At 43.2% G+C, this 10,916-nt stretch overlaps 1 protein-coding gene across 1 annotated transcript in view; it reads left to right on the top strand.

The window, feature by feature from the left end:
* The window catches only part of TECTA (tectorin alpha), an 87,232-nt gene that overhangs the window by 37,525 nt on the left and 38,791 nt on the right, over window positions 1-10,916 (top strand). The window contains exon 12 of the mRNA XM_033097891.1: window positions 6,093-6,654. Within this exon, the coding sequence (XP_032953782.1) occupies window positions 6,093-6,654 (562 nt within the window). The remainder of the gene's footprint in view (window positions 1-6,092; window positions 6,655-10,916) is intronic.

Genomic DNA, 10,916 nt, shown 5'->3' with positions numbered 1-10,916 from the left:
ACTTTCTTGGATATTATGGTTAAACCCCTGATTGTCTTCCTCTCTGCTTCTTCATAGCAGTTGGTACTATATCCATTGTTGCATTAATAATACTGTACTTTTTGTGTGTGATGTTGATGTCTAACTCACTCAGTCCTAATTGTGGGCTTCTTGGGGCAGGAACCAATTCATCTTTATGTTAAATAGTTATACAGTGCCCTACATGTAATGGCACTCAAAACATTTGTTAAGTAAGTGAATGAGATGACATAATAATCCCTTGCTTCTAAGGTTCCTCTCCGATGACTTTCATTTTGCTGCTGGTCCCTTTGGCAGCAATCTGGGAGATTAAATTGCCAATGAGGCAAATTCGGTATATATCAGATGCTTTGCTTTTAGCTACGTAAAGTTTCTAAGAGATGTCTGTCCCTTATAGTAACTTCCCTGTGCTCCATTTTCATCATATGTGTTAAAAAAATGTATTAATCATTTTGTCCATGTGGCTTGCATCATGTTTGTCCTTTTCTCCTTGTCTGATGTCTCCCTACCCTTAGAATTATTCATTTTCATGCATTTCCTTATTGCCTTGACATTCAACAGTCTTCCACCTTTCTACCTTTCAGGTTCTTCTCTTCTTTTAAAATACAATCTGTTCATAGGTCCTGACCCATCCAATGTATTATGAAATCATATTTTCTGCCTTGTGTTTCATGCTTTCAGCACTTAGGTATATAGACATCTGGGGCTACACATGTTGTTTTCTGACCCAGTTATTTTCACCTATTGGATCTTTATGGGCACTTATCCTTGTTCAATGCTATCCCTTCTCTCCTTTATTATAGCTATTCCCTCCTCCCACTGAGTGTTTCACTCTCTTTCTCTTTGCCTTAGGGCTAAGGACTAATGGGTCAGCTCACCTTCCAGGCATGTGTCCTGCTTTAATCTCATGCAGTGAACTCATGACTAAAGTCAAGAGTCATGGGAGCCACACTGCTGGAACCTTCCTCCCATAAAGACATGGAAAGGAAAGGGTGTCCAAGTTTCTTAGGGCTGCCCTCAGAAAGTATCACAGACTCGGTGGCTTAAAACAACAGAAACTTATTATCTCCCAGTTCTGGAAGCTGGGAGTCCAAAATCAACGTATCAGCAGGGCCATGCTCCCCCTGAGGTTCTAGGGAAGAACTTGTTCCAGGCCTCTTTCCTAGTTTCTGGTCTTTGTAAAGAATCCCTGGCTGTGGTAGCATCACTTCTGACTCTGTCTCCATCTTTACATGCATGGCCTTTCCCCTCTGTGTCTCCTAGTTCTCTGTGCCAAATGTCTCTCTCCTTTTAAGGACACCAGTCATTGGATTTAAGACCCGCCTTAATCTAATATGATTTTATCTTAACTTGATTACATTTGCAAAGACCTTATTTCCAAATAAGGTCACATTCACAGGTACTGGAGGTTAAGACTTCAACATATCTCTTTGGGGATACAAGTCAACCCACAACAGGGGGTAATTAGAAAGTAAGAGTAGTGAGCATCAAGGAGGAGTTGATTAAAAGGGAGGGGGACTCCTTGGCAGGGCTCAGCTTTCTAAGTCACACAGATATCCTAAGTGCCCAAGCTGGGAACAGAGCATATAGCTTTCAGATCTCTGACAGGAAGGCCACGTTTAGGATGCACTGAAGGTTCTTTTCTTTTAGGGCTTGGGGGATAGATTTACCATTTACTTTGAATTATTAATATGCATTACAAGACCTGCTTGTTGATTGATTTGCATGTGTTTTTCAATGATGTTATTATTAGTCACCATTTCTTCCTGAGAGAATAATAATGGCCATCATAATGACAGTGTGCAATGAAGTGCCAGGCAAAATAGTACAGAGCCCTGGGTCATTGCTGGTGCTCTCAGAAATGGAGGTGACATAGAAGTGACTCCTTGGGCACAGAGTCCCTCTATGACTCTGACATTTCCCTGCATTAAGCAGTAGTGGAGGGAGTGGGAAAATACATTCAGCCAAGGAAAACTAGAAATAAATATGCTATCTATAAACCAAACAGGATTATGGGGCTGAGCAACAGAAGGTGAGCCGCTGCCAGGACACGGCAGCAGCCCACATATTGCTGTCTACAGGCAGAGCTCAGTAGAGATGGCCTCTCTCTGTCTCTCCATATCCCCCAGCCTTCAGCACAGCCAAGTCCATCATGATCCAGGCCAAGGGGACGGTTTTCAGGATACTCACAGCTGATGTCTTGATCACTGATTGCCAAACCTGTGACCATCAGAGAAGAATGGGGGTTTGAGCGTCACTCTAGCTCTAATTAGTTTGATGAGCTTATATTGATGCCTATTCTGTGCCAAGCCCTGATGGTAAAAAATGAATTAACATGTCATAAGAGAATTCAGGGTCTAGTAGGAGAGACAGGCATGTTCTCAGGGAGTGTAGATGTCATGTGAAGTGCTAGAAAAATCTGACACATGGAGGGTCATAGGAGCACAGAAGAGGGATTACCTAAGCCAGTGGAGGGCTTCCGGGGATGCTTCCTTGAAAAGACGACCCAGAACTGAGCCCTGAGCGAGGCCAAGAATGAGTTAAGGGCTTTCTAGGAAAAGGGAGTATCAATGAAGGCCCAGAGGGGGAGCAGGGTGCAGGGTACGAGGGCACCTCAGGATAGCTGAACGGGCTGCAGAAGCAGATCAGGGCCACTTGTTTAAAGGAAGGTTCTTTACTAAAAAGCAAACGTGTGGCATTTTTCCAACTCTTAAATATCTGACATGCATTTCCCCACACTAATCCCCATGCCCTCTTCTCTTCCTCCTCTATGCCTTTCTCCTCCGTCTATCAGGCTCTGCTTTAATACCAACCTCTTCCTTTCTCTGCCTCCTATCCCTTTGTTCCCTCTTTCTCTCTATGTCTCACTCACAGAGAGGCAGGGCAGTGATGTCAGGATGGAGGTGGCATTTACGGAGCTGCAGGGCCTGCCTGTGTCAGTCAGAGGGCATTTGTTTCTCAGGGTTCTCCTGGGCAATGACAGAATCTGTAAGCCTTAACATCAATCCCATTAGATTGCCTCCCCAAGGTGTTGCCTCCTGCTTGGCACCCAGTAGACAAGAATATAAAGCACAGCGAAACTCAGGAGGAGAAGCAAGCCGGTACATGGGAGCCTTTGGGTGCAAAGATTTTAGTGTACTAGTGTGAGTCTTCAAGGCAGATGGGAGTCCCCCTGGCCTGAACTTCTCTCAGTGAGCTTCCATATCTGTCTTCTGTGTTTACATAGAAGTCACTTCATCTCCGGACCTCCTGTTGAGAAAGTTGTGCTCATCAGGCATGATCTTCCTCCTTCTTCCACTCTTCTGTACCCAGTCACTGCAGTAACCTGTCACAGTGTCCTCGTCACCTTCTACGTTTCAGGCACCATGCTCATCTGTCATCCCCGGTCCCTCCTGTGTCTTTAACCCATAAACATGTTCATTCTAAAACGAACTTTCACCCTGATTCTGCACTAGTTTCTATCCAATCTCTCCTCCCCTTTCTACCCAAACACCTGGAGAGAGCCATGTCTGCTTCCAAATCTCCTATTTGCTGTTTAACTTCTGCAATCTGACTTCTGGCCTCATTATACTACTGAAGTTCTCTTATTAACATCAATGATGATTCCTTTTTTGCAAAATGATGTGTCTTTTTCAGGCTGTTTCTCAAAGGCCTCTGTGACATGTGTGATATTGCATATAAGGCCCTCCATGATCCAAGCCCTCCCCACCTCTCCGTCTTCATTGCCCACCACTCCCAAAGTCACATTTTATGCTCCTGTGGCACTAAATTGCTGTAATTCTTCGTATTTATCAGGTGTTCTTTTTTTTTTTCTGTTCTCTTGCCCTTTTCTTGGGAATTCCCTTTTCTTTGATCTCATTCCTTCTTGACTGGCCAACATTTATTCATCCTTTAGAACGAGGTGTGGGCTTCATCTTCTGCAGGCATCGCAATTTTGTCCCCAGGCTGAGTCTGATGCCTATGCATCTATTTAACTCTGTTGTTGCTTTGATCAGATGTTATTATTATCTGTTTATGTACTTGTCACTCCACATACTTATGGGCTCCTAGGAAAAGGGCCCTGTGCTTTATTCCAGCATTTAATACAGTGCCTGGCACACAGGAATGCAAAAGTGATATCTACTGGATGAATGAATGAATTTTGCCTAGAAAAATACTCATAGAAAAGGAGATAGTTGAGTTGAAATTTAAAGGGTGAGTATTGCCCCATAGGGGGACGGGGGAAGTACAACATTGTCTGAGACGGGCATTTTTGGGAAAGGGAGGGAAGCACCAGAGGAAGAGAGCTCAACAAGGATGTGCTCTGAGCTGGAGATGAGCTTCAGTATGGGCCACCAGAAGCTCTGGCACATGGCCAACACATGGGGTTGGTCCCTTGTATTGGTCAGTCAATGACTGAGGGCTACCCTTAGGATGGGGAGGGGTGGTAGGAATGAGGGGTCATAACCTCCTGGGTCAAGTGACTGCCATGGAGCCAAGGCCAACTATAAGTTATCATTAGCCCATAGTCAGTGGCTGAGGGTGGGGGCCTCAGGCAGGACACGGAAAGCACCATCACTCTTACAGCAAAGGAAATGGCAGCGTGGTAGGATGCAACTTGGTTCATTTGGGGAACTGCAAAGTGTTGGATATTGCTGGAGTGGAGGAAGTAAGTGGATTGGGTCTGAGAGGCAGAGGCCAGCTCCTGGAGAACCTGTGTGATATGCTAAGCATATCAGACATTTTATTCAAGCCATGGAGAGGGTTTTGCGTATTGGATTAACTGCGTTCAATTGTATTAAGAAATATTGGAGTGGCATTGTGAGTGAATGGAGGGGAAGAGCAACGCCAGAGCAAGGAGACCAGTTTAGGAGGGCGTTCAGTGGTCAAGGTGAAAGGTGACGACAGTCTGAACTAAAGTGGTGCAGTGGGGGTGGGGGAGGAGTATCCGATAGGAGAGAGATTGTGAAGTCAGGAGGGAAGATATTTCTGCTCAGAGAGCAATCTCAGAATATCCCATAGGAGCAGTACCTACTGCTCCCACATGGAAGATCAGCTCTCCTCTTACCCTCAAAGCCATCTGTTTTCCCTCACACACTCACCCAGCCATGGGTTATAGGATTTGGCTCATCTGAATCTAAATGGTTCAAGGAGAGTGCAGCTCTGGAGTTGTACATTAAGAGGTTTCCTTGTTTTCTGAATTAAAAAAACTATATGGGAGGAAACATGTGTCAAGTGCCATCTCTGTGCGAGGTATTGTGCTGTGTGCCCAGCGGACAGCCAGGGGAACGTGGGTATAAAGAGCAATAAAGTGTGGGTCTTGCCCTCAAGGTGCTCATAATCTTATAGGTGAGATACAAATGTAGACAACCAATAATAATATAAGGCAAATTATGATATGTGCTTCAATAGCAGTGTGCATACATTTGATCTTGGCTGAAGGTGGCGAAGAATATGAGAGAAGTGCAAATAATGTATTCTGGTTGCCCAAACAAGGGGGTGATTAATTCTGACCACAGGCTCAGATAATCTTGCTTAATAGAAAATACGACATTTGAACAGAGTCTAGAGGATGAGAGGGATGTTGATAGGTGAAGAAAGGCATCCTAGGCAGAGGGAACAGCAAATGAAGTCATTCTTTAAGGGAAAAAACAAACAAACAAACAAACTATACACACACACACACACACACACACACATATATTTAAATTGGGGTTTGCTTAAAATAAATCCACAGTAGAGCTGGAAATAGAAAACACAGGCATTCCAGGTTTAGGTAGTTTAGTCTAAACTTTCAGTGAATTCTTATTACCCTCTTATTAACTTGCAAGAAACAATTTGAAGTCCTCGGGGAAATAATGCTATGTAAACAGAAGGCTCTGAAATAAATAGGTATATTAGTGTACAAAGGATAGTCATTTAAGTCTGTTTAAATCCTAATAATAGTAGTTGACTGACATAAACAATACTAAATGCAAAGATTGTATTCTACCTGCTCAATCCCCTCTCTGGGACTCCTTCTTAAAGATTAATCATTAGGAAAAGAGCTGGCAGATCTCTGGAATTTCTCTCCTTTAACCCTCTTTCTCTTACAGGTCAACAATGAACGGCTGTATCTGCCCTTGAAGTTGGGACAAGGGAAGATAAATATCTTTTCCTTTGGCTTCCATGTGGTGGTGGAAACTGATTTTGGCCTGAAGGTTGTGTATGACTGGAAGACCTTCCTGTCGATCACGGTCCCTCGGAACATGCAGAACACCACCTATGGCCTGTGTGGCCGCTATAACGGCAACCCCGATGATGATCTGGAAATGCCCATGGGTGTGCTTGCATCTAGTGTCAATGAATTTGGGCAGAGCTGGGTGAAAAGGGACACGTTTTGCCAGGTTGGTTGTGGGGACCGCTGCCCTTCCTGTGCCAAGGTGGAAGGTTTCTCAAAGGTGCAACAGCTGTGCAGCCTGATCCCCAACCAGAATGCTGGTTTCACCAAGTGTCACAGCAAAGTCAACCCCAGCTTCTTCTACAAAAACTGCCTGTTTGACTCTTGTATCGATGGGGGTGCAGTGCAGACTGCCTGCAGCTGGCTGCAGAACTATGCCAGCACCTGCCAGACTCAGGGGATCGCAGTGACCGGCTGGAGGAATTACACTTCTTGCTGTGAGTCCTTCTTGTTAGCTCACCTTGTGTCTTGATTGGTGTAGGCAGGTCAGTCTTCATCTCCATAGGTGTCAGAGCAATGTAAGGATATGCATTTTGGAATTGAATTTGTTATCTGAAACAAGATGTATATCTCCCAGAGCTTCCTTTTCCTTATCTATGAAATGGGGTTAATACCACTTATTTCACGTGTTGCTTTGCGGACGAAATACTATTGCTTATATAAAGCACAGAGCACCATACATGGTATTTGGACTCAGCAAGTGCACAATAAAATTCTAACAAAGGACTAAGGGGGAAAAGTGAGTAGGTTGGTTAGTTAGTTAGTTAGTTAGTTATTTCCAGAACCTCATGGGCCCATCGTTCTACTGGTAGTTTACATGCTTTCTCTAAGTGTGTTATTCTGTTTGATCCACATATGTCATGTATCAGATTTTGAGCTTATGAAACATAGCAAGATGTTAAGACCTTTAGAAAAAGAACTATAGACCCTAGATTTTAGCCTAGCTCTGTCCTTAAGGATCAGCGTGACCTTGGAGCATTTCACTTTTCTTCCGTGGCTCTTAGTTTTCCTCGATAGTACTGTGATAATCTTGCTGTCTATACCATTTATGCTCCAGAAACATCAGGAAGATCAAATTAGGTAATTGAAAGCACAGCACACTCTATGCATGCTAAACGGTATTGTTGTTATATTAATGGCTTGCTGTGAGCCAAGCCCAGTGCTAAACACTTCATCAACATTATCTCATTTATTGTCCTCCATAACCCAATTAGTTGGGGAGAACCTGAGACTCAGAGGAGTTAAGTAACTTGCCTAGTTATGCGATCTCAGTTGCAGTCCACATTTGACATTCTAACCACAAAGTTCATGCTCTTGACCCATACACTGTACTGGTATACTATGTACTGGAATAATTTGCCTGCATTTAGCACATCACAATAGGAAAAGACTATTGGTCTTTGGCCAATCTGCCGTAGTCTGTTTTCCCATCTCAATTTCATTAACTATAGCAAATTTCTTTTTAGACCTAACTGTATGAAAAAGCTACAAATTGATGCTGAATGCATAGAGCTCTAAATAAGTGATACAGCAGGGGTCCCAGAGGAAAAAAAACCTCTATTTGCATTCTGGAAAAAGGAGATTTGGATTAAAAACCAGAAGCAGTATTGTAGTTTAATGCTTACACAGTTAGTTTACATTCCACATAATTGGATTCATGTAGATTGTGGGAGGAACTGGGGAGAGGGAGGGAAAAGATGCCACTACCATTTCATCCAGGCTCAGTCCTTGAGTGAGGGGTTGGGGAAATGATGCCAGTAAGAGTGACTTTCCAGACTAATTGACCTTTGATGACATCAGTAAAATAAATACATCTATAACAAAGTCAGAGTCTGGATAAATCCCCAGAGCAACCCTGGATTCATTAGGGTCCGCACAGTGAGACCAGAGAGCTTGCCTTTTTCCAAATCAGGAAACAAAGTCATGGAGCCAAGGACCTTGAAATGGCACAGGATGGGGAAAAAGTTTTAAAAAGAACCCTCTGCCTGATCTTTCTTGACAGCTACTACAAGCAGGCCCTTTTTACTCACAGCCATGCCGTGGTGGCCGAACTGTTCTCTGGGATGACTGAGGGGTGGGGCATAGTGTATGCCCAAACCATTACTTCTAGCTGCAGTGAGCAGGGAAATCATAGAGAATTGTTTTTAGAGAGGGGCAATACCAAGAACTCTCACCTTAAATTATGGGTCTCAATTTTTGTCACTCATGGGAAGGAAAAGGAATTGAGTTAGGAAACCCCTATAACCTCTGAGGATGAAGGTCTCCCCACCTTTCCAGAGCTTGGACCCACAGGGCTGAAAATCATGCAGGATGAGGAAACAGTTTTTGAAAAGGAGACTTTTTCATAAAGGATGTAAAGACCATTTTTCTTGTCCTCCTGCCCCTCTGCCAGCAACCCTTTTGTCTCCTTTCCTCAAAGTCCTATTCAGACATTGGTTGGCTTCTCTCTACATAGTAATGGGGAGCTGGATCCAAGGCGCTGATAGCAGAGGCTGTCCTGCCTCGCCCTTAGCCTTGAACCCCAACCCTGTGGCCCTCAGCCGCTCACAATATACATCACAAGACAGTTACGCCTTTCCCTACCTTGACGTTTCAGGACAGGGGGCAAACATCCAAAAGAGAACACTTGAAGAAATGGTGGCAATGACAGCTAAAGTAAGGGGAAAAAATTATACTTTAAAGATGGTATGTGGGTGGGGATGGGGGTGGAAACAGTTGGAGGCAGCTTAGTTTTCCATTTTGAAGTTCAGAAGCAGAAGAAAGCTCTGAGAGACTGAGTCCCAATTCAGCCATTCACTCTGAGAGATGGGTGAATGCAGAAAGTCTGTCTTCAATATAGTTGTTTGTAACTGCATTTGATGTGATTTTAAACACTGGGATATAAGGGCAGAACTAACATCCTCTCCTTCGCCCCATTCTACTAATAATTAATCCAATCCACCATTTACAGGTTGAAATGGTGCTTTTCAGGAGAAAAGGGGTTAAACCAGAATTTCCTGTAAAACTTAATGCTTTATTGGTAACAAAGTAGAATGCTGGTGTTCCTTAATATTTCGATGATATTAGCAGTTCCTACCAACGAAATAATTTATTACTCAATTACCTTATTTTTAAATGCTTTGGAAAACTTCTTCACCCAAGTTGAACAAATAGGCTTAGAGGGGGAAACAGAGGTAAATTGTCTTAATTAGTGACCCTTTCTTAAAATTCGTTCAGCCTAGCCTATCATTCTTTCAGAACCTTAAAGTACTAGATAATACAAGTACAGTAAGAGAAGAAAATAATAAATGCATAACAGTTACTTAGCTCTGACTATGTGTCAGGCACCATTCTAAGTGCAATATGCATCTTCACTCCTCACAGCAGCCCTGTAAAGTAGGTACTATTAGGTTGGTGCCAAAGTAATTGTGGTTTTTGCAATTGTTTTTAACCTTTTAAACCGCAATTACTTTTGCACCAACCTATATTAATAATCCCATTTTCTAAAGTAGAAAACTGAAGCTCAGAGAAATGAGTAACTTTCCCAAGGAAAGTGGCTTGGGTGAGTTGGAAAGTGGCTCCAGAGTCAGTGTTCTCCCAAGGTGTAATGCTACCTTTCTGACCCTGGTCAGGCCAAGGGGCTCCGGGGAGCTGGGGAAGCCCCTGGCGCTGTAGGGGGTGTACAGCTCCGTAGAATCGGGTCTGGAGGTATCTTCCAGCCATTGTAAGAATGAAAGGTGATGACGTCTCATAAACCAGACTACCCAGTACCTGGCACCTGGGCAATGGCCAGTTGAGGTTGCATATCATTTTCCCTTTCATCAGAGGCAGCTTTTGCTGCTTCAGAGTCTGGTAATTAGGGGTTTTCCTACATAGTTCTCGGCAGATCTAATCAACTCTTGTTGAATAACCAAAAGGAAAAAAATCTATTACTGCTACTCCAACCACTATTGCTAGTAACAGCAGAAACTATCGTTGAAGCACCAGGCACTGTACTAGAAGCTTTGCAAAATTTCATGTCATTTTATCTTAATAACTACTTGATGAGGGAGATGTTATTATGCCCATTTCACAGAGGAGGAAAAGAGGTTTAGAGACGGTAAGTAACCTGCCCAAGGTGGCCGAGCCAGGACTCAAACCAGGTCAGTCTGACTCCAAAGCCCTTGTCCATTCCATTGTACTGCGTTAGTGTTCAGGCAATCCGTGCATCCCACCCACCTGGGGACAAAGGCTAAATCAGTCCACTGGCCATGGCAAGAGACACATTTGTGACCATGATAGAAATCCAGGTGTAGAGCCATCCTCATTCACAGCTCTCATTATTTCATTTGGGTTGAAAAAACAAGTATGAGAAATTTTAGTTTTGTCTTCAAGAGTCAAATATTTATTAACCACCTTCCGTGTTCTTAGCACTGTTTTAGGTGCCATGGAAGACTCAGAAGTATAAAATATGAAATTTATAGTCTAGTTTGGGAAATAGGACCAGCATACCAGCATACTTAAAACAACAATGGACATTTCTAAATTGGTAGTATATCTTCCCAGGTATTAAAATTGAATGTCTATTCAAGTCATTTGAACAGAAAGACCAACCAGTAGAAAGATAAGAAGTCCAGAAATAGGCCCAAACACTAAGGAGAAATTAGTAAAGTGAGACATACAAATGGATTATAAACAAATGAAAAGATGATCAACCTCACAAAGAACGCAAACTAAATAG

Source organism: Rhinolophus ferrumequinum, chromosome 25, assembly GCF_004115265.2.
Source record: "Rhinolophus ferrumequinum isolate MPI-CBG mRhiFer1 chromosome 25, mRhiFer1_v1.p, whole genome shotgun sequence".
Lineage (NCBI taxonomy): Eukaryota > Metazoa > Chordata > Mammalia > Chiroptera > Rhinolophidae > Rhinolophus > Rhinolophus ferrumequinum.
Note: the sequence above shows the minus strand (reverse complement) of the source record. Positions and strands in the feature narration are given on the sequence as shown.